Source organism: Oncorhynchus kisutch, linkage group LG3 (genome assembly GCF_002021735.2).
Source record: "Oncorhynchus kisutch isolate 150728-3 linkage group LG3, Okis_V2, whole genome shotgun sequence".
NCBI lineage: Eukaryota > Metazoa > Chordata > Actinopteri > Salmoniformes > Salmonidae > Oncorhynchus > Oncorhynchus kisutch.
Window position 1 is genome coordinate 57,038,220 of NC_034176.2, and position 27,745 is coordinate 57,065,964.

Below are 27,745 nucleotides of genomic sequence, written 5' to 3' on the forward strand. Positions count from 1 at the left end.
AGTAAAAAGTACATTATTTTCTTTGGGAATGTAGTAAGTTGTCAAAAATATAAATAGTAAAGTACAGACCCCCCCCCAAAAAAGAAAACGACTTAAGTAGTACTTGAAAGTATTTTTACTTAAGAACTTTACACCGCTGTATCCATGTTATTAATATTTGAGTGAGTGATTGAAATTAATGACCCATCCTCAGTAGCCTATTCCAGCAGCCTATTGGGCAATGGAAGCACTTCTTACCTCGAAATCGCCTCGCTATTCATGATTAATAAATGAGTCAGTCAATTTGCCTAGGCAAAATGCTACTGAAGGATATCTGAAATTAGATGTAGGCCTACCAGGGGCTATAGGCTACCTGTATCTCGCTTACCAAACCATGGCAAAGTATGATTACAATCATAAACTCAGATTTTAGTCAGTAAGACTAGCCTATGCCCATTGAAATGATAAGGCAATCTCGCAAATAGGCCATTTGTAATGGTTTGTCGTCTTAACGTCTGGCACATAACGGCACAATTGCCAGAAAATAGTCTAACATTCGTTTAATAAGGGCAAATTACATTTTCTCTTGCGACATTTTCAAATTCCTTTATTATTCACATTAGGTCATAATTATTATTTTGATGGAAAACCTCATTTTGCTTCTTATGTTGTTAGAAGTTAAGTCGATATTCCTTTTAAATTCGATTGATAATGTTATTGAAAAAGTTTATTTGGCTAAATGTGGCAACTCCTCTCTTGCTGTGAAAAACTATTTGGGGCTAGTTTTCAGGCCTTGTGTGTGAGTTTTGAGGCTAGAAATGTAGCTAGACCAGGCAACCCTGCAAGCTGTTAGAATTGTAAGTATATGCATGTCCCTTAAGGTCCTTGTGTAATTGTAATGTGATATTGTACCCCCTAGCGCGAGTGTCCATTGTTTGTAATCTATGTATGCTTGTGTTCCCTCATGTGCTTTATGTATTGATTTGATATCAATAAAATAAAATAATAATAATAATAATAACAATTTTAAAAAACAGGCAACCCTGCCTCCTGGAAGATCTTCTGACGTCCTTTCCCGAGAAGGAAGGAAAGATGGCCGAAGTGTTCAAATCAAAGAGCGCGTCGCGCAATGTTGAATGTTCTGAATGGACAGCAGTAGTATCGAAAACTGGAACAAAAAGGAAATTGTCTAGAATTGTAGTGGAGGATATGTGTATGAATGATAATGAATCGCTCCTTGTTGGGATGCTTTTGTTGAGTAAGGATGCATATGTGGGAGACCTGTTTGAGGTGTTTAAAACGGTGAAGTATGAGCTGGGAAAAGTGGAGTCTGTCAGCGTGACCAGGAGTGTTATTTTTGATGAATTGTATTTCTGAAGAATAGAGGAAGGTTGCAGTGAGCCACAAAAGAATCCGGACAACAGAAGTTTTGTGTTTTGAACTTTGGAGTAGAGCACCCATCAGAAGAGTCATCTCAGGGGTGACGACGAATGTTCAGGTTGAATACCTGAAGAGAATTCCTGGTGTGGTTGGTGCCCGGCGTCTGACCCTATATTTTTTCGAAAAATAGAAAATACCTACGCATGTGAAGCTTGGTTATGTAAGATACGTCGTACGAGCTTTCATCCCGAAACCATTGCAGTGTAAGAATTGTAAAGTATTTGGCCATGTTTCAAGTGTGTGCAGATAGACAGAGTATACTGAAGAACGGTGTGTAGAAGAACGACGGTGTTGCACTTGTGGTAAGGATCATGATCCCGAGTTCCTGGAGTGCCCTGTAAGGTTGAATGAGATTGAGGTGGCAAAAGTTAGAGCGGTCAATCGAATCTCCTATGCGAAGGTGATTAAAATAATTGAGAAAACAAGTGATGCTAGTAAAGATATGGTAGTGGACGCACGACAGCCTGTAGTTCTATACTATATGGCACAAGTCTCAAAGAAGTCTAAGAAACTGGACATTATTGTGGCTGTGGCAGAAAAGTTTTTGGGACTTAAAGGATTTTACATCTGAAGACCTGCAAGGGGTACTGGTGCCGAAAGACCTGCCCTCCCAGGATCCCCTTGAGTCTGTGTAGGGATCAGATTATATATTTTTTGGTAGTTTGTTCAGTTTTTTGGGGAACCCCGTTTCCATCCCACACAGTAGGTGGCGGGATGCACATTCAATTGTGCTTTCGCCAATTTACCATAGAAGCGAGGATATTTGAGGAAAGATCCGGGGGAGGAAGCATCTGTGGTTGATGAATGGAACAGTGCACTTGTTTGAAATGGAAAAGCTTCTCGGTTGCTACTGACAAAGAAGAACATCAAGACAAAGCAGCTGCTTTACAAGTGGGATGCACTGTTGAGCTCTACATCCCGAGGGGTTCATGTTGATTGTACAGAGGTTGTGACAGCCGGTAAAATGGCGTCCCTTGAAAGGGCAAGAACAAGAAGTATGTCAGGAGAAGTGCAGTATTATCATAAGGAGACGTATACTTGGAATACGGAGAAGGAATTGAGGGAAAAAGGAGGAAGAGGGTGAGCTTGAGTCTGTTAAAAATGGCAGAAAAAAGAGAGATCGTTTGTTAAAGAAGAATGGAAGAGGTGTAAGCAGAGTGAGCTTTACGTTGGATCGAAGATGAGGAGAAATGGAAGTGAATGAGGGTGAAATATCGGAGGTGGTAGGTGTGGTGAAGTTCTCGGAGCCTGAGACTTGCACCAAGGGTCAGGATAAAGATGAGTCTGTGACAGAAGGAGTGACATTTTAAAAAAAAAGTGCACCCTTGCCTTTTGGCTGATCAATTTGTGGTTTCAGGGTGGGTGAAAACAGACTTGAGTGGTGTGGAATTGGTGAAGGTAACCAGAAGTGGTCTTGTGTTAATTGTTTGTGATTCTGCTGGTCAGAGGGAGCAGGGGCTCCACGTCAAGTGAATGGGGATAAGAGAAGTGAATTATTTTGCTCTCAAGGAAAGGGCATCACTGAGAGGAGTGATTACTGGGGTAGGTGTAAATGTGAAAGTTGACCAACTGAAGGGGAAGATTCCCAGTGTTTGTGATACTCATCATTTGTTGCGACACAGACAGGGTGGCGTGAGTGGTGAAACAAAAGAGTCTGTCCTTGAGTTTTGATGTTGAGTCTTTGCCCAACAAAGTGATGTTAGGATATATAAGTTATCCTGTACGAGGATTTGTGCTGAATACATTACATTGTTACAGGTGTCAAGCTTATGGGCATGTGGCAGCAGTGTGTAGGAGGGAGGTTCCGAGGTGTGAGAAGTGTGCAGGAGGGCATGAGACAAAGGAATGTGTAACATTGGGGAAATTAGTTGTATGTGTTAATTGTAGGGGTGCCCATGGGGCTGGGGTTCAGAAATATCCTGTGTGAGAGAGGCAGTTTGAGGTTTCCAGGGTTAGAGTAGTGCAGAAGTTGTGGTACGCTGAGGCGGTGAAGAAAGTAGAGGAAGATGGGTCAAGGGGGAGGGATCCTGAGAGGAGTGGTGTGAGTACTAGATCTGTACCAGTACGGAGAGATAGGCCAACAAGTGATATATGTTTCAGTGAGATTGGATTTTTATCATTTATAGCAATGGTTATCAACTGTACTGCAGGGATGGAACATAAGTCACAGAATATTGGTGGCAGCTGCAAAGAGTTATTTGGGTCAGAAGAGTTACAAGGTGTTAATTGGTGGTGTCCCAACCTTTTAGGCTGTTGGCTTGAGGTAGGATTAAAAATATGTATATAGTGGAGTAGGGTGATGAGTGTAGGGTTAGATGGTAGGGTATGTGTTGATTTATGTATTTTATGATTATTTATTTTAAGTATAAGGAGTATACTCCAGTCTAGTAGGTGGCGGCAATGCAACATTTGTTGGATGCCAACCGCCGTAAAACCTAGTCGAAGAAGATACCATAGTATTGGGAGAATCCTGCCTCCTCTTTCACAAGTGCGACTATAGCTAGCTAGTTACGGTAGCGCCAGCTGGAGCAGCCATGGATCCAAGCACCACTATTCTCCGGGTGAAAAGAAAGAGAGGAACTGACCCTGCCGATGCGTTGCTGCTTGCCTGTAAACGTATTCGGCCAGAGACCACATCCCAGACCGCTGGGGAAACTGTGCCTGAGCCCGATGATGCAGAGGTTGAGAATTCAGTCTTCAAACTCGTGGCAACCGTAGCGTCACAGGTATGGGCCGCTGTCAAACCACGGTTTCTCGTGGGCGCTGTACACAATCGGCTGGTGCTGTGCAAGACACTCAAGTCTGCTGTTTTAGTTTGGCTAGCTAGCTACCTAATGTATTTGATGTTAAACTAACTGTAGCTAGCTTATCAGCTGGTTAACGTTAGCTATATACATTGTATTTTCTCTTAAGCTCAAGTTATCCTTACTTCGGTAACTGGCTAGTTCGCTTTGTGTTGATTAGCAAAAGAGCTAGCTGGCTAACAACACAGATAGCTTGGTAACTATCGTTCGCGAGCTAGCCTGCCAGCCTACGTTCTCGTTAACTTCACAGCACCAGTATCTGGTGTACCTGTCTCTTGCACATCTGCCATTTCAAGATCATGGGACAATTATGAATTTGTATATTTAGCTAGCTAGGAGGAGATAATCCTTCGCAACACCTGTTTGGGTAGAAAATACGTTTTGTTGGCTCCCGAGAGGCGTAGCGGTCTAAGGCACTGCAGCTCAGTGCTGGAGGCGTCACTACAGACGCTGGTTCGATTCCAGGCTGTATCACAACCGGCCGTGATTGGGAGTCCCATAGGGCGGCGCACAATTGACCCAGCGTCGCCCGGGTTTTCCCGGGGTAGGCGTCATTGTAAATAAGAATTGGTTCTTAACTGACTTGCCTAGTTAGTTAAATAAAAAGATGAGTTGGCTGGTCATGGTCCAGAGTCAGTCATAGCTAGTTTCATAATGTGTTCTTAATGTTTTCTTAGCACTCAGAAACAGTTCTTGGTAGCTAAGTTTAATTTAGTGAACCTTTCATGTAATGCACTGCCAGTCTTATTAGTCTCAACCGTCTTTGTTAGGATAACTGTTTCCCTACATTGTCACTATTCTTAGGATGCCCCAGTCCAGACACAGGTTCGTGAAGCACTGGCCCGCCCCCGCATGGCCCATGCCCTGCGCCCCTCAGGCAGCTCCCAGAGGATTGTGGGAGATCTGCGGAGCGTAAAGTGGAGCACCAGGCGGGAGGAGCGATACAGGATCCTCTCCAGCCATCGAGCAGGGATGCCTGCAGAACAGTCCCCCTCAACGCAGCCAGAGCCCACAGAGGAGCCAGGCAAAAATGCCTGGAGCCTGGGTGAAGTTCAGGTGTTTGACATCATCCAGGAAGATGGGGACCAGGACAAAGCTCCTAGCAAGGTAGGTGTGAGCTGGGCTCCCCTAGCTAGAGCTGGATAAACGTTCTATGTAAACATATCAGTGCCCAGTTCCCATATGATGAATTCAGTGGATCCAGATTACAATCTGCCACTGACACATAGGCCTAGTATTTGGATGGCTTGAATTTGATGCTTATTGTGACTGTTTCCCAGTTGCTGACCCCTGACCCAGAGACTATCCTGTGTAACTCGATGAAGATGCTCCGTGAGAAGCTGAGTGTGTCTGGAGAGGGTGTGGGTGTTGAGCATCGTGAACGGGAGGACGACTACGTGTATGACCTTTACTACCAGGAAACAGTCGCTGCAGGCTGGATCCAGGACATCCTGTCCGTCAGGCCCTACTCAGACGAGGGAGAGTTGGTAAGGGTCAAAAGTGTATCTTAGAACTAGTTTTTACAAACTTTATGCCCAAACTCAATCAATTGGGCTTCTCAAAAATATGGTTGCTGTGTTTGAACTTAAAAATAATCAAATACAGCTGTAAAAGGCTCTCTCATTTAGATTTTTCACCCACGCCACTTTCAATTCAAGTCCCACCTTGTTGCGGTGTTTCCAGACTTTATACACAGTAGCAATTGAGCATGGTACAAGGTTAGTATCTGAATAACATAAAATGATGCAGGATGAATAACCTTTTCTTGGATTTCCAGGTGCCTGACTTGGTGGTGAATGAGGAAGCATATGAGGATGAGAATGAAGAGGGGAACTGGAGGAATGACTACCCAGATGAGGATGGCAGTGACAGAGAGGAGCGCTATGGAGGTAGGCTAGTACATTTATTGTATGAAGTTCAAAAGCTTCACGCAATGATTATCAAAGCTCCCATAGTAAGGATAGTTGCATTACTAGTTTCTCTCCGAAACCTAATTTTGCCGTTCTCATCCTTAAGGGTCCTGGGAAGAGCACTCATACAGTCGGAGATCCTGGGACCAGTACCAGGGCGAGGTGATGCAGGAGTTAGATGATGATGATGGAGACAAGGATGACTCCGACTGATCTCCAACTTTGAGCATTGGTGGTTGTTTGTCTTTTTTTTTTACTGTGTTGGTGTGAATGTGTGGTAGATGTGTCGCACATAACTATGGTGTGCTTCTGGTTTAACTTGTATGTTGGTGAGATGGATTGGACTGCGTGTTTGCATGTTGTGCATGGTAGTACGTACGTGTAAGCGTATGGTAGTGATTGTGCATCTGAAAGTGTCATACTATGTGTGGGTCTACATTCCCTGTCACACGGGAGCTTGTACTCTTGATGTGTGATGAAAGTGACTCCAAATCCCTTCTGTAAATATGTAGATGTGTATAAAATAAAGCTTTCAAAATAAATGTAAGACTTCCCAAAGAAATTGTGCATTATTGCTGTAATGAATGAAATTATACTGCAAACTGGTTAAGAAGTTTTATTAATAAAACCAATCTTCCATGGAATTAGTATTCAGCAGGCAAACTGACAGAGCCAACTCATTCCTCATTTAACTTGTTCATGGGTAACAGCGTCTTTCATATTCACTGAATAACTATAAATATTGGCCCAGGAGATCCTTTGCATGGTTAACTTACAGGTACAATAAAGTTAACGTTCTGTTTAATTCACTGCTGCTGCCCTAATAGGCCCATCAAGTGATCCCAACTATTGGTAAAGCTGACATGGCCTCAGTCACCATGGTCTTTGGAGGGTTACATTTGCTGTTGCTGAGATGACAGTTGGCTATTGCACATTTTCAAAAGTAGTACAGAAGGTGTTTATGGATAAATAGTTTGCATACTACATTAACCTTACTAAGGTCAGTCAGCAGTTCACAGAAAAATGAGCATCTCATAACTGAAGTAACACCAGAAAGGAGGGCTGGGGAAAAAAAACACTGAACAACCATGTAGCAGCAGACGTTGAGTCATTTGTTCCCTTTTTCCAATAAACCATCATCCATAGCTCCAAGAGAACAAGACCGTAGCATCACCTTTAAGAAATACATTTGAATATTTATGAAAACCGGTCTGTTTGCATGTCCCTTCCAGATATACAGACATACACTGAGTGTACAAAACATTAGGAACGACTTCCTAATATTGAGTTTTTGCCCTCAGAACAGCCTCGATTTGTCTGGCTTGAAAGGTGTCGAAAGCATTCCACAGGGATGCTGGCCCATGTTGATTCCAATGCTTCCCACAGTTGTCTCAAGCTAGATGGATGGCCTTTTGGTGTTGGACCATTCTTGATACGGGAAAACTTGAGTGTGAAAAACCCAGTAGAGTTGCAGTTGACACTCAAACCGGTGCGCCTGACAGCTACTACCATACCCCATTCAAGGACATTTAAATATTTTGTCTTACCAGTTCACCCTCTGAATGGCACACATGCACAACCCATGTCTCAAGAATAAATAAAAAAAATCCTTATTTAACCTTTCTCATAACCATCATCTACACTGATTGAAGTGGATTTAACAGGTGACATCAATAAGAGATCATAGATTTCACCTGGACAGTCTCATGGAAAGAGCAGGTATTCCTAATGTTTTGTACACTCAGTGTATATGTATTTGACAGGCACAGCATATTAAAAGTGCATACCTATACCCTCTGACATCAAAACAACCTCTTTAGGTCATTCCATCACGAGATAAGAGATGTACTGCCACCTTACATAGATCTCCAGCCTCTGAGAAGGGAGAGAACAACTCCATATGCTCTAATGTGGATCTCACCCCATACACCAGGCAAGGGACAATGATATGTCAGGAGATGAGGAGAAGTGAAACTTTGAGTAGGATAATGACATAAGGAGAGGGGATGTCCCAGAGTACTGGCCAGATGACCATGGCTTTTCTTGGGATCTGTCCTTGCCAAATGCTTAACTTCACATGAACCATCAGGCATCAGGTTGGCAACAGTGAAAAGCAACTGGAGTCCCACACTGTCACCTCTCTATACCTGTCTGTGCGTGTAAACGTGTGTATAGTGTCCCAACTTGTAAACTACAGACTAACATAGTAGTGAGACATTCTGGTAAAATTATTAAATATTCCCCCCCAAAAATAGGTGAATTTCCATGAGTTGGTCCCATGTGTCTGTTTGTGAATTGCAGAGGGTGGCGGGTAACATGGTGAGAGCTTTGTGTCATGGTTGGGAGTGAGGTTTACCCACTGATGTCCATCTCGGTGAGCACACAGAAACAGGTGAGCTGGGTAAAGCGTGTGAAAGAACCTAGCACAAGTGAAAGAAAGAGGGTTAGCGCAATCATTAAATTACTAAAAATGAAAATACTGTTTCCACATCTTTCCAGGCTGAGGAAAGGGTCTTATTGAGAGAGGGTAACTCACGTAGTAACTTGGTAATGTAGGGTGGGCGTTTGGACTCGGGCAGGTGGATGCCCAGGAAGTAGACCGGCACTCCGGAGAGGGCAATGGCGATGCCAATGAGAGAGTTGACGGTGTCACTGTACAGTGGCACTGCCACGAGGAACACAGTGCAACAACAGAAGATGATGGGGTACAACAGGGTCAACTGCACACAGGAACACATAGGGGAGACAAGCACAGACATGGAAGGAGAAAATAACATTAATTGTTGCCTTACATGTAACTACGTGTCTTCCAAGAGATTTGATCTTTAGTCTATTCATTGATAAAGTATGAACATATTAGTTCACAAGTGAGACAGTCAAGTTCTCACCTTGAGTGGTCTGGGTCTGTCTGGTTCCTTCCAGCGCAGGTAGATCTGCCCGGCGATAGACAGACCCATAAAGAACCAGTAGCTGAAGCTGTAGTAGTTGATCAGCTGGAAGACATCCTCTACAGTCAGGTAAACCAAGGCCATGGCACACTGTGGATACACAACAACAACAAAAAAGACACTGGTCAACAGAGGCAGGACGTATGACTCACCAGCAGGGAGAGACATGGCTCATCAGCATCATCCACACCAGATAGTTAGGAAGCTGCACTGGGCATGTCCATCCACCAGGTGTCAGCACTGACAGCAGCTTTGAGTTGATGTGGACAGTGGAGATGTTTTTACTTTGTTTGTTTAGCATAACAGTTGATGAAATGGTTCTAAAGTGTGTGATGTAAGGAAAGGGGGTGCTTACGTTGAAGAGCAGAGCAGGGACAGGAGTATACCTCTCCGCATGAATCATTGACAAGGCGTCCGGGAGGTGACCTTCACGAGCACCCACGAAGAACAGCCTGCCAACGGCAGAGGTATCACTTAGTGCTGAGCGATTAGTGGTTTTTTGTTGTTGGTCGGTTCAGTTTCGTGTAGATTTTTAAAAAGATAGATTTTTTTTACATTAAATGCACTATGCATTATGTGGGTTGAACAGCACAGAATAAAACAATTAATACAAGTCCCATGATGGTAGTGACGGCCCATTACTGCTTATCAATTATTAAAAAGTCAGTTATCCACATTATTTTACTTAATAAAATATTTATTTTGTTTTATTTGATTCCAAGTCATCTCAATCGAGCTGCTGCATATGCAGTCTGACAAAAGTAAGGGTTTACTTTTATGACTGCTAAATACCAACTATCAATCACTTTTGATAATGTATTTTCAGGTAGAGATACCTCGAAGCAACTGCTCTCTACCCCTTTCAATTGCGCCTCTTCTGTCTCTTCTCTCCCTCTCCGTGGTCATTGTAGTTAATTATCACGTTTTCTGCACCAAACTATGCAGAACATTGGCCTACTGGTAACTACAACTCACTGCTACGTCACACAGTCCAGGCATGATCTGAAATGATGACTAGTGAACCTGCAGCATTGAGCTCACAGGAAGAGGAAAAAAAACTAACAAAATGGAATTCAAATAATTGAACAGATGTCGGTCAATTAGTTATTTTTCAAACAACTGACATTTCAGTTAATCACTCAGCACTAGCAGCCACTAGAGCATCTGGACAACATAATGGTAAATCTGTGGCACACAGCATACACTGTGGAATTGGCTATTTCAGCCACACCCATTGCTCACAGATGTCTAAAAATCGAGCACACAGCGATTCAATCTCCATAGACAAACATTGGCAGTAGAATGGCCTTACTGAAGAGCTCAGTGACTTTCAACATGCACCGTCATAAGATGCCATCTTTTCAACAAGTCAGTAGGTCAACTTTCTACCCTGCTAAAGCTGCCCCAGTCAACTGTAAGTGGTGTTATTGTGAAGTGAAAATGTCTAGGAGCAGCAACAGCTCAGCCGTCTGTCCTCAGTTGCAACACTTATTACTGAGTTCCAAACTGCTTCTGGAAGCAACATCAGCAAAATAACTGTTAGTCGGGAGCTTCATGAAATGGGTTTCCATGGCCGAGCAGCCACACACAAGCCTAAGATCACCATACTCAATTCCAAGCGTCGGCTGGAGTGGTGTAAACCTCGGCGCCATTGGACTCTGGAGCAGTGGAAACACATTCTCTGGGGTGATGAATCACGCTTCACCAACTGGCAGTCCAACAGACAAATCTGGGCTTTGCAGATGCCAGGAGAACGCAACCTGCCCGAATGCGTAGTGCCAACTTTAACATTTGGGGAAGGAAGAATAATGGTCTGGGGCTGTTTTTCATGGTTCAGGTTAGGACCCTTAGTTCCAGTGAAGGGAAATCTTAATGCTACGGCATACAATGACATTCTAGACGATTCTGTGCTTCCAACATTGTGGAAACAGTTTCAAGAAGGCCCTTTCCTGTTTAAACATGACAATGCCCCCATACACAAAGCGAGGTCCATACAGAAATTGTTTCTCGAGATCGGTGTGGAAGAACTTGACTGACCTGCACAGAGCCCTGACCTCAACAAACACCTTTGAGATAAATTGAAACTCTGACTACGAGCCAGGCCTAACATCAGTGCCCAACCACACTAATGTTCTTGAAGCTGAATGGCTGTAAGTCCCCGCAGCAATGTTCCAACATCTAGTGGAAAGCCTTCCCAGAAGAGTGGAGGCTGTTATGGCAGGAAATGGGGGACCGACTCCATATTAATGCCCATGATTTTGGAACGAGACGTTCGACGAGCAGGTGTCCACATACTTTTAGTGTACCTCCATAGCCATTACCAGAAAACAACTCCAGCTGGTGTTTATTATAGAAGGTCACTGTAAAAAACCATCGGAGTACAACATAACCAGATGGAACATGAAATCGAGGCCTTAGACTGAACAGCAAGACCATAAAACTTAGGGCATTGTATGGGAGAGCGAGCGTGTCACAGGATTTACCTGGATGCGGCGATAATAGAGGAGTTTAGCCCTCCGTAACAGGACAGAGCCACAGCGATGGGGATGGTCCAGCTCATCACTCCCAGAGTGTGGTCTGCAAACGTCTACAGAGGAGAAGATAAAACATATTTCACACAGGATATTAAAAAACACACACTTTTACACATGGCTAAAGAAAGATCCATATCTAAAACGGGAGTCTGTCGGGAGTCTGTCAGATTAAACATCCTGACTGTCAACGGGCCAGGCGGCCCAGCCCTGACACAGTCGCCTGAGGGTGAGCAGGTGCTTATAGAAACAAAGACAAACAGGCCTAAGAACAGAACATCAACTCAATGTATACATAAAACATTTTCAAAAAACAAGCAAGGGCATTAATTGTATGGTAATTACTTCAACGTGTGGCACGTTGGTCGGCACATTCCCGGAAATCAGAGCAGTAAGTAATCTGCCCTTCAACAGAGACCCATTGGCCCAATAAACTAAATAAAACCCATTCCATGATATAAAAGTGAGCGCTCTTAATTCTGAACTCACCACAGCCACAGCGTCACTGGCGAGGATGGCACTCATGTCCAGCACGGCGTAGTAAGCCACGTTAGTCATGATATATATGATCGTGACGATGGGCATGGAGATGGCAATGGACAGGGGCAGGTTCCTATGGGAACAGGGTCAAGAGGTCAAACATGATCGTTCACACAGTATATGTCTCTCTTTGCTTTGGCATATACTCTAGCCGGAGTGAACTTGCTTAAACAAAACAGTGCAACATGGTGGTAAGGTTACATGTCAATGTGTGAACGTACATACGGTAGGTTCTACTTTGGAATAACACCCACCTGCCAGCAATCACTATGGAACTCCATTATCTACCACTGCATTCACACATCCTTGTTACCTAAGCTTCCTCCAATTAGTAATGGAACCCAGTTACCGTTCTAGCAGGGGAGCGGAGCAGTTGGTCTAGTTAATGACGGACTATTTTTTTATTTTATTTATTTTATTTATTTTACCTTTATTTAACCAGGTAGGCAAGTTGAGAACAAGTTCTCATTTACAATTGCGACCTGGCCAAGATAAAGCAAAGCAGTTCGACAGATAAAACGACACAGAGTTACACATGGAGTAAAAACAAACATACAGTCAATAATGCAGTATAAACAAGTCTATATACAATGTGAGCAAATGAGGTGAGAAGGGAGGTAAAGGCAAAAAAGGCCAAGATGGCAAAGTAAATACAATATAGCAAGTAAAATACTGGAATGGTAGTTTTGCAATGGAAGAATGTGCAAAGTAGAAATAAAAAAATAATGGGGTGCAAAGGAGCAAAATAAATAAATAAATTAAAATTAAATACAGTTGGGAAAGAGGTAGTTGTTTGGGCTAAATTATAGGTGGGCTATGTACAGGTGCAGTAATCTGTGAGCTGCTCTGACAGTTGGTGCTTAAAGCTAGTGAGGGAGATAAGTGTTTCCAGTTTCAGAGATTTTTGTAGTTCGTTCCAGTCATTGGCAGCAGAGAACTGGAAGGAGAGGCGGCCAAAGAAAGAATTGGTTTTGGGGGTGACTAGAGAGATATACCTGCTGGAGCGTGTGCTACAGGTGGGAGATGCTATGGTGACCAGCGAGCTGAGATAAGGGGGGACTTTACCTAGCAGTGTCTTGTAGATGACATGGAGAGGCGGAAATCAAGCGGTATGTTTGGTACGTGTTGTCAGGACGTCATGAGTACCTCTCTGGGTCCTTGATCTCCTCGGTAACAAAGTTGAGTGTGTCCCAGCCCGAGTAGGAGAACAGGGCAGAGTACAGGGCCAAGGCAATGTCTCCTGGGTCTGTGGAAGAGCCCTGGAATGACGCCTCAAAGTTCACAGTGTATCCTGAGAGGAGGCAGACAATAATTACTATACAACCTCTCATGCAATGGGATAAAAAACGGATACGAAAATGAGTGTGTTGGCAGCAGTGTTACAGTGTCACTGACCTTGGCATAGTTTCACTACGCCTGTGATGATGATGACGATGAGGGCAAGAACTTTGGCGTAAGTGAAGACATCCTGCACCCTGGTGCCCCACTTCACGTAGGCCGAGTTGATGAATGTCAGCAAACCTAGGGCCAATCAAAGACACGAGTGTTCACACAACATCAGAAGACTAGTACTTAGCAGAGGACTGTTATAGATCAAAGACCAAATATTTTTACTGTGCTATGAGAGTCTTTCAAATCACAGAGCACTCATTCAATTAGTTACGTTACAATTCACAGGTCACATGAAGAGAGGACTCGAAGCTTCTTAACTCAAGAGTAGTTCTGCCCTGCCCTGTTCTGTTCTGTTGGGCTGCTGTCTGTACAGATACACAGCGCAGTGAGTGCACACGCATGCATGAAAACAGTTCTGGAATCAGTTACTGTTCCTGCGTTACAGGGTACATTATGTACTAATTCTGCCTGTTGAAGTCACGTAGTGTTACTGAAATGGGTATGAGGTAGGAAGGTACTGGAAAACCTGAAGAGCAAGTCCTCCTAAGAGCAATTTGAGAGCGTTCTAAGTTACTCAACTGGAATTAAACGGTCTGCTAATGTCCTATTTGCATTTTCAGAGTGTCCTTTGATGCTTCGTTTGCCATTCGTGAGAGAAGGATAAAGTGAAGCAGAGAGTGCCTAAGCGCGTGATAAGGGTTTACTCACATATGCAGGCGGCTGCGATGAGGCGCGAAGCTGAGTAGGGTGGCTCACACGTGGGGAAGAGCGGCTGCACCAGGTAGTTAGCGAATGTTATGGCGATGACCGCCTGACTGGTGGGCTCAATGATGAGCAGTGATGTCCACAGGCGAATAAAGGCAATGAATGGACCAAAGGATTCCAGGATATAGGCATAGCTGGCCCCGGACTTGGTGATGGTGGTGCCCAGCTCTGCGTAACACAGAGCGCCGACCACTGAGAATATTCCACCGACGGCCCAGATGACCAGCGACAGGCCGTAGGAGGCGCTGTAGATGAGCACGCCCTTGGGAGACACGAAGATGCCCGAGCCAATCATGTTGCCTACGATGAGGCTGACTCCGTTGAGCAGGGAGATCTCCTTCTTCATCTGCATGCTTTCTTTAGCCTGCTCGGGGGCCACGGCGTCAGTGTCGTCGGGGGGCGAGGAGCTCTCGTTCAGCTTCCTGGACTCGTCCCGGTTCTCCATGCTGGGACTGTCTGGGGGCCTGGCTGGCTGGCTACTTCTGGGAAGAGGGTCCCCTCTGATTGGGTGCTACCTGCCTTAAGAGACAAGAAAAGGGGAAGACGGAGAATTTGAGAATTGAAAGAGAGAGAAGGAAAACTGGCGTAGCTAATGCCTCTGAAGCAGGCAGAGAGCGTGGAGTGGTCTAATCCAAATGTATTCCATCTACTCTCTAGACCCACTCCCCGGTGTAGCGAACACACCCACAGCTCTGTTGGCCTAAATTTAAGAAATTATTTTGAAAAATAACCCAATTGCATCGTCTATGGCAATGTTTGACAGCCATCGTCGATGTTGACGACATTGCGATGTCACAAAACAACAGGTTTAGTCTATTTGAATTTGTGCATTTTATATAAAAGTCAACAGATACATTATTTAGCCTATAACAATCTTTAACACTTGAATGAATATTGATTTAGGCAACAAAAAAACAAACAGGCCTATTTTGCCTGTCAAACTGTAAAAATCCTTTCATATAGGCCTACAAATTTGGGGAATAAATAAAGTAGCCTAAACACAAATAAGTACAAAAATAACCTAAATTAGTGCAAAAAAAACCCCAGTGCAAATAAATCATTCAAGGTTTGACAGAATATTCCAGCCTATCCTATAAACTGTCTTTCGATTAAGATTCATCTGGATTTGAATGAAAAAATGAAATTTTAAAAAGTGCAATGAGGAACCATTTAGGTCGAGTTTTTAACCACGTCTTAGGCCCCATAAAAGGTTTCTGGCGAGGAACACCAGCATGTCCACCCAGTGGCGAACTCAACAGGATGACGGACTTGTAAATACTTAGCCCAGAGTATTTTTTTTATACAGGAGTAATAAAGGTCTAGTTCACTCATTTTGTGGGGGGACCCTCACACCCCTACTTCCCACAGCTATGCTGATATGAGTATTTCTATGGACAATAGTACATGGTCCAACCAATTTGAAAATAAATGCAGTCTAGACTAGATTTCTTTTTTTTAAATAACTAGGTTTAACACCGTTTAGGCCTAGCAATGTGTCCTTTACATATTTTGTTCTTCCTGCCAGTCAATTGACACCTCTGTGTGCACCCCCAAGAGAGAGAAAAAAAAAAGATACGATTGAATCTCCACAATATTTGGACAGGAGGATGGGACGATGTGTCACTCCAGACATCTGCCAACCCTAAAGTGATGCGTTTGTGTTGTCCAATCTACATGGGTAGTAGGTGAGTCAGAAAGATAATGTCAGGGCTCTCCACAAGATATTTAAAAAAAAGAAAATGTCCTTTTTCAGGACACTGTCTGTCTGTCAAAGATAATTCATAAAAATCCAAATAACTTCACAGATCGTCATTGTAAAGGGTTTAAACACTGTTTTCCATGCTTGTTCAATGAACCATAAACAATTAATGAACATGCACCTGTGGAACAGTCGTTAAGACACTAACAGTTTACAGACGGTAGACAATGAAGGTCACAGTTATGAAAACTTAGGACAATAAAGAGGCCTTCTAGTGACTCTGAAAAACACCAAAAGAAAGATGCCCAGGGTCCCTGCTCATCTGCGTCAATGTGCCTTAGGTATGCTGCAAGGAGGCATGAGGACTGTAGCTGTGGCCAGGGTAATAAATTGCAATGTCCGTACTGTGAGACGCCTAAGAGAGCGCTACAGGGAGGCAGTGGCAGACCACGTGTAACAACACCTGCCAGGATCGGTACAGCTGAACATCACACCTGCGGCTCAGCTACAGGATGGCAACAACAACTACCAGAGTTACACCAGGAACGCACAATCCCTCCAGCAGTGCTCAGACTGTCCGCAATAGGCTGAGAGAGGCTGGACTGAGGGCTTGTAGGCATGTTGTAAGGCAGGTCCTCACCAGACATCACTGGCAACAACGTCACCTATGGGCACAAACCCACCATTGCTGGACCAGCAAAAAGTGCTCTTCACTGACGAGTCGTGGTTTTGTCTCACCAGGGGTGATGGTCGGATTCATGTTTATCATACACCGAAGCCTGTACTCTGGAGAGTGATCGATTTGGAGGTGGAGGGTCCGTCATGGTCTGGGGCAGTGTGTCATAGCATCATCGGACTGAGCTTGTTGTCATTGCAGGCAATCAACGCTGTGCGTTACAAGGAAGACATCCTCCTCCCTCATGTGGTACCCTTCCTGCAGGCTCATCCTGACATGACCCTCCAGCATGACAATGCCACCAGCCATACTGCTCGTTCTGTACGTGATTTCCTGCAAGACAGGAATGTCAGTGTTCTGCCATGGCCAGCGAAGAGCCCACATCTCAATCCCATTGAGCACGTCAGGGACCTGTTGGATTGGAGGGTCCCCCAAGAAATGTCCAGGAACTTGCAGGTGCCTTGGTGGAAGAGTGGGGTAACACCTCACAGCAAGAACTGGCAAATCTGGTGCAGTCCATGAGGATGAGATGCACTGCAGTACTTAATGCAGCTGGTGGCCACACCAGATACTGACTGTTACTTTTGATTAATGTGTCCCTTTGTTCAGGGACACATTATTCCATTTCTGTTAGTCACATGTCTGTGGAACTGGTTCAGTTTATGTCTCAGTTGGTGAATCTTGTTATATTCGTACAAATATTTACACATGTTAAGTTTGCTGAAAATAAACGCAGTTGACAGCGAGAGGACGTTTCATCATCGTTATTTTTTTATCCCATCCTTTAATCCCATCAACCCCTTCCATCCATCTCTGAATCTGTAATGTTTGAATTTCCCAATTTAATTACATAATAGTTAAAAACATTATTGCGGCCAGCCTGCATTCTAAATAGCAGCATTGCGATACCGTAGGCCTGTAACTACGTGAAACATAAACGTTAGGCTTAACATTAGAAAATGACGACCAATTAAATAAAATAAACATGTACCCATTAAAGCAAAGCTATAGGCTACTTCAAGCCCTTGCACCACATAAACTGATAGGCAGCAGCGTAGACGTCACAATGTCAGATCCATGGTGAGCGATCGGTAGTCTATACTTTGAGTGGCTGACGCAAACTCTAACCTGAGAATCTGCGCTATGCCAGTGGGCACACTCATGGGCTGCATTCCGAAACACTTAAAAAAGACACCCTATTCCCTTAGGCCTCAAATTGAATTATGGGGCGTTTCATGCCCTCGAAGTGAACTTAATTGTACACTTGTAAACTCCGTTAAAAACGAGGGCTGAGGGGCTTACGTTAAAAACGGCCGCGGGAATTCCCCCAAGGGCATAGAACAGTGTGTTTAGGGCCGAAGGCGGTCTACTTTGAGTTGTTTGAAATGCAGTCATGGTATGTATGATAACATCACATCCTGGCTCATAATGCCCTCTACAGTGCAGTCAGTGCTGGGGCAGGGCTGTACATTCCATGTGATGAATGTGTGAAATGCGTGAAAATAAATGTGCCTTAACTGATTGCGTCAATGAGGACAAATATCTCTGATATAACTGCACTCTGTCAATAACTAGGCATGACTTATTCTACGATTATACCATCTGCTTGTCAAGAGATTGACAATATGCTTGGCCTATCATGAGGGTGTCTGTGTGAGTTAGAAGTAACATTAGCGGAAAATGGCTAACCTTGGGTTTAGGCAGTTATAATGAGTTGCGCATACAGAACGTAGTGTAGAGAACAAACACTCTTTTGTTAGATAACAGGAGCCAGGTGTGTGATAACTGTATCGAGAGTATGAGCGCATAGATATTCTACACAGCTACAATGCCTAACCGCTGAAGCGCCTAGGGGGCACAGTCTCTACTCTGACAGGACGGCTCGGAAGCAGGAACTACTTCTGTCAGAGTATATTATAATAACTTTGTCAGGAACAAGTCAGTTCTCTGTTCTACCCTGCGTGGTGTTACAGCGGACCAGTGTATACGAAAATTGCATTTACCACTTATTGCTTAGCTAATAAAAAAGTACATAGTTTACAATCGGTGACTCAGTGTCATATTTATTCTGATACCAGATTCGATTGACGCAACCCTTAACAGTAACCAAAAGGTTGCAAGTTAAAATCCCCGAGCTGACAAGGTACAAATCTGTTGTTCTGCCCCTCAACAGGCAGTTAACCCACTGTTCCACTGTGCCGTCATTGAAAATAAGAATTTGTTCTTAACGGACTTGCCTAGTTAAATAAAAAGGTTTAAAAAATTTTTATTTTTAAATTAAGCATAATTACTTTTTACCATATAATTTTGATGAAGACAGGTGAGAGGTAAACAGACTTCTTTGAGTGAAATTAAATGTATGAATTGCTCAGAAAGGTGACGTGAGTGTAAGGGTGGGAGCCCCATGCAGCCCCATGTGCTGAAAGTGAGCGCCTTTAATTCCTGCCCTACTTTCTAGGAAACCTTCAAATACAGCGCCATGTAAAGTTCGCTCTTCCAGGAATAGAGTTGCCATATTTGCATGGGACGGTCTGAAATATTCCCTCTAAACTGCACGGGCACGCAGCTCCCCTCAGACTGCCACGACAAAGAAATATCAGCAAAAGATTGAATTTCACTCAACTTTTCCCCTTTGGTTAACACCGTCAACATATCGCTCAACTGAGATGATTATGGACTTCAGGAAACAGCAGAGGGAACACCCCCCTATCCACATCGATGGAACAGTAGTGGAGAGGGTAGTAAGTTAAGTTCCTCAGCGTACACATCACAGACAAACTGAATTGGTCCACCCACACAGACAGCATCGTGAAGAAGGCACAGCAGCGCCTCTTCAACCTCAGGAGGCTGAAGAAATTCGGCTTGTCACCAAAAGCACTCAAACTTCTACAGATGCACAATCGACAGCATCCTGTCGGGCTGTATCACCGCCTGGTACGGCAACTGTTCCGCCCACAACCGTAAGGCTCTCCAGAGGGTAGTGAGGTCTGCACAACGCATCACCGGGGGCAAACTACCTCCCCTCCAGGACACCTACACCACCCGATGTCACAGGAAGGCCATAAAGATCATCAAGGACAACAACCACCCGAGCCACTGCCTGTTCACCCCGCTATCATCCAGAAGGCGAGGTCAGTACAGGTGCATCAAAGCTGGGACCGAGAGACTGAAAAACAGCTTCTATCTCAAGGCCATCAGACTGTTAAACAGCCACCACTAACATTGAGTGGCTGCTGCCAACACACTGACTCAACTCCAGCCACTTTAATAATGGGAATTGATGTAAAATATATCACTAGCCACTTTAAACAATGCTACTTAATAGAATGTTTACATACGTATACATATGAGAAATAATGTAGGGTATATACACTGTACTCTATATCATCTACTGCATCTTTATGTAATACATGTATCACTAGCCACTTTAAACTATGCCACTTTGTTTACATACTCATCTCATATGTATATACTGTACTCGATACCATCTACTGCATCTTGCCTATGCCGCTCTGTACCATCACTCATTCATATATCTTTATGTACATATTCTTTATCCCTTTACACTTGTGTATATAAGGTAGTAGTTTTGGAATTGTTAGCTAGATTACTTGTTGGTTATTACTGCATTGTCGGAACTAGAAGCACAAGCATTTCGCTACACTCACATTAACATCTGCTAACCATGTGTATGTGACAAATAAAATTGGATTTGATTTTAACTGTGGGAATTGCTCAAGTCAACCAATTAGCCACTTTCAATGTAACATACCGAAACAAAAATGAACTATGCAAGACTTAGTATGCAAATCTAACTGTGCAAAATATTTTCATATTAGGTAGAGCGCATCAGAGTAGGAATCTATTGCATTGAAAGGCATGACTCAGTACTCTCACCATAACCAATCAGAGCTGTAGTAGGCCTATATGCAAATAGCCATTTATGGATCTGTGCCGTTCACTTTGAAGTACCGGTTTACAGCATAAGCGGCTGAGAATAGATGAACTTGTTTTGAGATTATATAGCCACCTATGCACATTTCTTCATATGCTTTCGCTAGTTCTTGAGTTAATTGCTCATAGCTCATTTCTAGTCAACAATGGGGTAGTGGTTGCTTCCTTCAAGAGCACAAAAATGTGTGCATTGCTAGCTTTCTTTGAAAAGTTAGTCAGGTAAATGTATTGAGACTGGCTACTTAACTTATTCAAGACAAAAGGCTACTAGTTTACTCCAATTAGGAGAGGGGTGGTAGGGTTAGGGGAAAATAATAAAGGAACCATCATTTTGTATGATTCTCTGTAATGGGAATAATAATGCAATTTATTTTGTAAAGTGGTTTCTTGCATGAAAACAAGAACATTCAGTCACCTACTGTACTTGTCTGAAGGACAAGTGGATAAACATGTTAATGTCAAGCCCTGCATTATCCTCATGGAGTGTAGGCCTATATTGAATACCATCCATTTGCTGCTACTGTAGACAATGACAGAACGGCTATTTCCATGTTAAAGTGTTATGGGATTAATTTTTCTCCATTGTTTTTGATGGTAGGCCACTCTGGTAGGCCTACATTAGGATCAAATAGCCACAGTAGCCTACTTGGTCACTTAAAACTAACTTAAAGCGGGTACAGCTTCAGTGTTCACACGCGCCAGAAGTTGCACTGAATTTTCACAACATTCAAGTTTGCGCTCAGCAGGGCAGAAATTTCCTGTCCTGAAAAAAAAATTGAGGGAACATGGACTGTCATTCCACTAAGATATGCACTATACATGTGGACTGTGAGAGAAAAAGAGGTGTCAATAGCCACATCCCACAGGTGGTTATTTGAACCTGGAACAAAACAGGGGTTGTGTTTCTGAACCGCCCTGTCTGGAAGGGGCTCTGCTTTTGTTTCTCCTCATGAAATAATGTACAGATTCTCACACCGATGAGGTGTATACAGTATCAATGACATATCAAACCCTAGTGCTATATAATGGAATGGTTTAATTTTGAGGTATACCAGCATGGATTTTTACAATTCAGTCTAAGGTTATGTTGATACAGTGCTAAATAAATGAAAAGTTGGATAACTTCACTGCCATTTGTGTCCTGTTGGTTGGTTTGGTTGAGTATAAAACAAATCAGAATGGAGAAAAAACATTTAAACCACTTTGAATAAAATGACATCCTAGGGTCATGCAGTACTCTTGAAACATATTTAGAACTTTAATTATTCAGAAAAATGAAATACCGTCAAAAGTAAAATATTGTGGACATTACATGACCAAAAGTATGTAGACACCTGCTCGTGTCAAACATCTCATTCCAAAATCATAGGCATCAATATGGAGTTGGTCCCCCCTTTGCTGCTATAACAGCCTCCACTCTTCTGAGAAGGCTTTCCACTAGATGTTGGAACATTGCTGCGGTGACTTGCACCCATTCAGCCACAAGAGCATAAGTGAAGTCGGGCACTGATGTTGGCCGATAAGGCCTGGCTCGCAGTCGGCATTCTATTTCAATATGTTCAATGGGGGTTGGGCTCTGTACAGGCCAGTCAAGTTCTTTCAAACCATTTCTGTATGGACTTCACTTTGTGCATGGGGGAATTGTCATGTTGAAACAGGAAAGGGCCTTCTTGAGACTGTTGCCACAAAGTTGGAAGCAAAGAATCGTCTAGAATGTAATTGTATGCTGTAGCGTTAACATTTCCCTTCACTGCAACTAAGGGGCCTAGCCAGAAGCATGAAAAACAGCCCCAGACCATTATTCCTCCTCCAAAAGACTAAATGTTGACACTATGCAGTCGGGCAGGTAGTGTTCTCCTGGCATCCTCCAAACCCAAATTCATCTGTCAGACTGCCAGATGGTGAAGCGTGATTCATCACTCCAGAGAACGCGTTTCCACTGCTCCACTGCGTTTCCACTGCTCCACTGCGTTTCCACTGAGTCCAATGGCGGCAAACTTTACATTACTCTAGCTGATGCTTGGCATTGCGCATGGTGATCTTAGGCTGCTTGGCCATGGAAACCCATTTCATGAAGCTCCCGACAAACAGTTCTTGTGCTGATGTTGGAAGTCGGTAGTGAATGTTGCAACCGAGGACAGACGATTTTTACACGCTACGCACTTCAGCACTCGGTGGTCCCGTTCTGTGAGCTTGTTTGGCTTACCACTACATGGCTGAGCCGTTGTTGCTCCTAGATGCTTCTACTTCACAATAACAGTACTTACAGTTACGGGGGCAGCTCTAGCAGGGCAGAAATTTGACGAACTGACTTGTTGGTAAGGTGGCATCCTATGACGGTGCCACGTTAAATGTCACTGAGCTCTTCAGTAATACCACTACTGTCAATGTTGGGCTATGGAGATTGCATGACTGTGTGCTCAATTTTATATATCTGTCAGCAACAGGTGTGGCTGAAATAGCAGAATCCACTAACTTGAAGGGGTGTCCACAGATACACAAAAGTAATGTATTTTGGCCATATCGCCCAGCACTATGGGATGGTGTATCACCCTGGAAACACCATGCCACAGCAGTACAGCCCAGACACAACGGTGGTCGTCCTGATCACTGATGACGATGAGACGGCCTAAATGGAGGAAGTCAAGATACCTGGCCGTGTGGTGCCAAAACAACCTCTACCTCAAAAGTCAGACAAAGGAGAGCTTCAAGTTCCCTGGTGTCCACATCATTAAGGATCTATCATGGTCCAAACACACCAACACAGTCATGACGTGGGCACAACATCTCTTCCCCCACAGGAGGCTGAAAAGACTTTGCATGGGCCCTTAAATCCTCAGAAACTCCTACAGCTGCACCATTGAGAGCATCTTGACTGGCTGCATCACCACTTGGTATGGCAAATGCTCGGCATCCGACCGCAAGGTGCTACAGAGGGTAGTGTGTACACCCCAGTACGTCACTGGGGCCAGGCTCCCTGCCATCCAGGACTTCTATACCAGGCGGTGTAAGATGAAGGCCCTAAAAATGGTTGAAGACTCCAGCCACCCAAGTCAGTCTGTTCTCTCTGCTATACCGCACAGGAAGCGGTACCTGAGTGCCAAGTCTGGGACTAAAAGTCTCCTGAACAGCTTCTACCCCAAAGCCGTAAGACTGCTGAAGAGGTTAATTGAATGGCTACCCGGGGTCTCTGCTTTTCACCCCGTACATAGTACTTCAATCAGTCACCCCAACTACCCCAGTACACTGACTCGGTACCGGTACTCCTTGTATATAGCCTCGCTATTGTTATTTTATTGTATTACGTTTCTTTTTATCCATTTGTTAATTTTCATACTTTTTAACTGCATTGTTGGGAAAGGGATAGTAAGTAAGCATTTCACAGTAAAGTCTACATTTGTTGTATTTGGCGCATGTGACAAATGCAATTTGATTTGACAATGGCCATGACACTGAATAAGACATTAAGTCCTGTGTTGCTGAGCGGGTATGTCCGGTCTGTGAGTCATGTTCTTATGGCACAGGGCCAGCAGATCCTCTGTGCTCTGCGCTTTGAAATGGATTCTGTACTGTTACTGCTACAGGATCTGATGGCTATTGTTTTGCTCTTGTTTTTGCAAAAAGGAGTGAGTTAGTGTTGCGAGTCAATGCCTGGATATCAGGTTTCATTTATTCACCTTGATATAGGGCTTAGCGATATAGCCAAAATATCAAAGCACAATATTTTTCTTATCTTTGACGGTATTTGATGTTTCTGAATATTAAAAGCACAAAATATGTGTTTCATGAGTAGTGCATGACAACCAATTAATTCTAAGTGGTTTAATTGGGATTTATCCATTCTGATTGTCCTAGTTTGGTTGAGTATAAAACAAAGTTGACAGTGAACTAGTCCAATTTGTCCAACTTTAAATTTATTTAGCACTGTATCAAAAATACCTTTATAGACAGTATTGCAAAAAAAAATGATTGTACCAGTATGTGGATCTGTACCAGTATGCAGATCAATACCACTGTACCTTAAAATACCAATATACACACACACACACACACAGTGGGGCAACAAAGTATTTAGTCAGCCACCAATAGTGCAAGTTCTCCCACTTAAAAAGATGAGAGGCCTATAATTTATCATAGGTAGACTTCAACTATGACAGACAAAATGAGAAAAAAACAACACATGGCCCATTCATTCTTTCCTTTACACAGATCAGTCGTCCTAGTCCCTTTGCAGAAAATCAGCCCCAAAGCATGATGTTTCCACCCCCATGCTTCACAGTAAGTATGGTGTTCTTTGGATGCAACTCAGCATTCTTTGTCCTCCAAACACGACGAGTTGAGTTTTTACCAAAAAGTTATATTTTGGTTTCATCTGACATTCTCCCAATCTTCTTCTGGATCATCCAAATGCTCTCTAGCAAACTTCAGACAGGCCTGGACATGTACTGGCTTAAGCAGGGGGACATGTCTGGCACTGCAGGATTTGAGTCCCTGGCGGCGTAGTGTGTTACTGATAGTAGGCTTTGTTACTTTGGTCCCAGCTATAATATATATATATAGCCGCCAGGGACTCAAATCCTGCAGTGCCAGACATGTCCCCCTGCTTAAGCCAGTACATGTCCAGGCCCGTCTGAAGTTTGCTAGAGAGCATTTGGATGATCCAGAAGAAGCTAATATATATATATATATATTTTGCCCAGCCTAACCACCATACTCACAAGGTCTATACACAAAGGAAAGTAATGACTATGGATCTACTATATTATCAGCCTTTCTTTTCAGTAAAATTATCATTCTGGGCTGAGGCTGACCTTAATCTCTCATGGACAGACTTTGTAAACATAAATGAAGCATCTCACCAATGTTCCCTCAATTTTTTCCCTGGCACATTTCTGGTCTGCTGAGCGCAAACTTAAACATTGTGAAAAATTCTGTGCAACTTCTGGCACGCATTTACTGTGAACACTGAATCCCCTTTAAGTTACAGTTTCAACAGTGGCGCAGAAGGTTGTTGTGGCTATTTGATCATAATGTAGGCCTACCAGAGTGGCCTACCATCAAAAACAATGGAGAAAAAGGCATCCCATAACACTAACATGGAAATAGCTGTTCTGTCATTCAGTCTACAGTGGCAGCAAATGTGTGGTGTTCAATGTCGGCCCACATTCCATGAGACCTTTAATAAGGTCTCATGGAAGGCTTATCATTAACCTGTTTATCCACTTGTCCTTCAGGACAAGGAGATGACTGAAAATGTGTTTGATAAAATTCATTATCATTATTAGAGAGAAACAGACATATTATGCTACCCTCTGCCTATTGGCTACTTTGTCTTGGAATTAGCTGTCTCAAAAATACAACACTGCCCTTTTAATACAAAAAAAAAAAGCTCTTTACCTGACTCGCTTTTCAAAGATGGCTAGGAATGCACACATTTTGTGCTCTTCTAGGAAGCAACCACTCCCCCATTATTGACTAGAAATTAGCTATAACTGGGATAATACCTCACTAACTAGCAAAGAATATGAACAAACGTGCACAGGTGGCTACATGCAGCTCTCGCTTTGTTATCAAAACAAGCGCATCTACTGGCAACCACTCATGCTATAAACAGTCCAGTTTAAAGTGAATGGCACAGATCCATATATCAAATCAAACTGTATTGGTCACATACACATGGCTAGAATATGTTATTTTGAACTGTGGCACACCTTGATTGGATGTAAAATTATGCAGCACATCTAAAATGTTCCCAATTTATTTTGTGGTAATGACCTCCATCTCATCTGATCCATAATGCAATCTATTTTCTGTGACAATTTTAATGTAAATTGATTACATAGGGTTTATTTGAAATATTTTCCTCGTTTTGATAGTTCCTTACTCATGATGGTCAATTTGTGTATACCCCTTTAAGAGTGTCATGCCAGAAAGAAGAAAATGTAGCTCAGGTAAAATCGGTTTGGGCAACAAATGACAAGGCCATGCTTAGTTTGTTTGTTTGGCAGGCGCTGTGGAATAGCTACAGTTAGCCCAGAGCCATATATTAAGAAATAAATAACTCTGGCTAAACCTAAATCAGATTTGCCCGTGGTAATGGTTTTCACAGACAAAGTAAAATTATACAAATTAAACAACAGCCTGAGCGCACTGGATACAGATGTAGCCATGTTCGTTTGAACGTATTATCGGCGCTCAAGTCAAAATGACCTGTGCATTCCGCAAAAGTCTGCGGCACACGTGAGAGTTCCTCAAGCCACATCGGTGAACAGCGGCACACCGGTTGGAAACTAACGTACTGTTACTTTACTCAAATTAAACTCAACTGTACGGTACTCTCTCTACTGTAGTGCACTTTACTGGATTCAATTAAATTTAACTGGACTGTGCTGTCCAAACATGTGAAACAGGCTTTTCAACATCCGGAAAATAAGTATTCTAGGTGTCTTTTCAACGTAATTTAGCGTACTGGGTACATTGTTACCCTGGGGATGGTTGTCAGATTGTGACACCCCCATGCCAATTAGATGTTCGTTACCACATGGCTTGATCTACCACATTTTTATCTTGAAATTATTACATAGCCAGCCCTGGATTTTGAGTAAACACTGTGACAACCAACCCCGGTTTCCCCTACAGGGAAATCGTGGATTTGAATTTGTAGCCTTAATGAGATTGTTTTAGAAACAGACCAAAATCAATATCGATATGTTTACTGTAATGTCCAGTAAACCCTATGGAAACGCAATGGACCAGTTATCTTTTCCATCTTCTTGCCAGGAAATAACAACCCCCTTTGTCCTACATGGAAGGTAGGCTGTGAATCAGGCATTTACGCGGACTAGTGAAATTAGTAACAGCTACATTCGTATCGGCTATTTGTCTTACCTTTTTATTGTTTTCTGGTTATCGCGCTAGACGACCTGCCAAGATGTGTGTGTGGTTGCGGCATCCTCACTGAACACACAGCAGACTAAATGATCATAGTCACGTGACGGCGGCAATAAATGATCACGTGAATGGATACAGTCGTTGTCAAATACAGTGTACTAGAACACTTATTTAATTCAAAAATAAGTTTTAAAATATACATATATATACACACAC

The 27,745-nt window shown here is 43.2% G+C and overlaps 2 protein-coding genes across 2 annotated transcripts; one reads left to right on the forward strand and one right to left on the reverse strand.

Annotated features, from left to right (window-relative positions):
- Positions 1 to 3,858: 3,858 nt before the first annotated feature.
- LOC109885957 (probable RNA polymerase II nuclear localization protein SLC7A6OS) lies at positions 3,859 to 6,680 on the forward strand. Its single transcript, XM_020477744.2, has 5 exons — positions 3,859 to 4,145; positions 5,028 to 5,330; positions 5,504 to 5,710; positions 6,001 to 6,112; positions 6,240 to 6,680. Exons 1-5 carry the CDS (start codon positions 3,954 to 3,956, stop codon positions 6,344 to 6,346), a joined length of 921 nt encoding a protein of 306 aa, XP_020333333.1. The 5' UTR covers positions 3,859 to 3,953; the 3' UTR covers positions 6,347 to 6,680.
- A 53-nt stretch (positions 6,681 to 6,733) lies between these two features.
- LOC109885969 (Y+L amino acid transporter 2) lies at positions 6,734 to 27,659 on the reverse strand. The gene is made up of 10 exons (XM_020477752.2): positions 27,527 to 27,659; positions 14,253 to 14,828; positions 13,548 to 13,673; positions 13,299 to 13,443; positions 12,102 to 12,225; positions 11,565 to 11,668; positions 9,437 to 9,533; positions 9,022 to 9,171; positions 8,670 to 8,853; positions 6,734 to 8,553 (listed from the first exon to the last, which is right to left on the reverse strand). Exons 2-10 carry the CDS (start codon positions 14,752 to 14,754, stop codon positions 8,486 to 8,488), a joined length of 1,500 nt encoding a protein of 499 aa, XP_020333341.1. The 5' UTR covers positions 14,755 to 14,828; positions 27,527 to 27,659; the 3' UTR covers positions 6,734 to 8,485.
- Between the last annotated feature and the right edge of the window lie 86 nt (positions 27,660 to 27,745).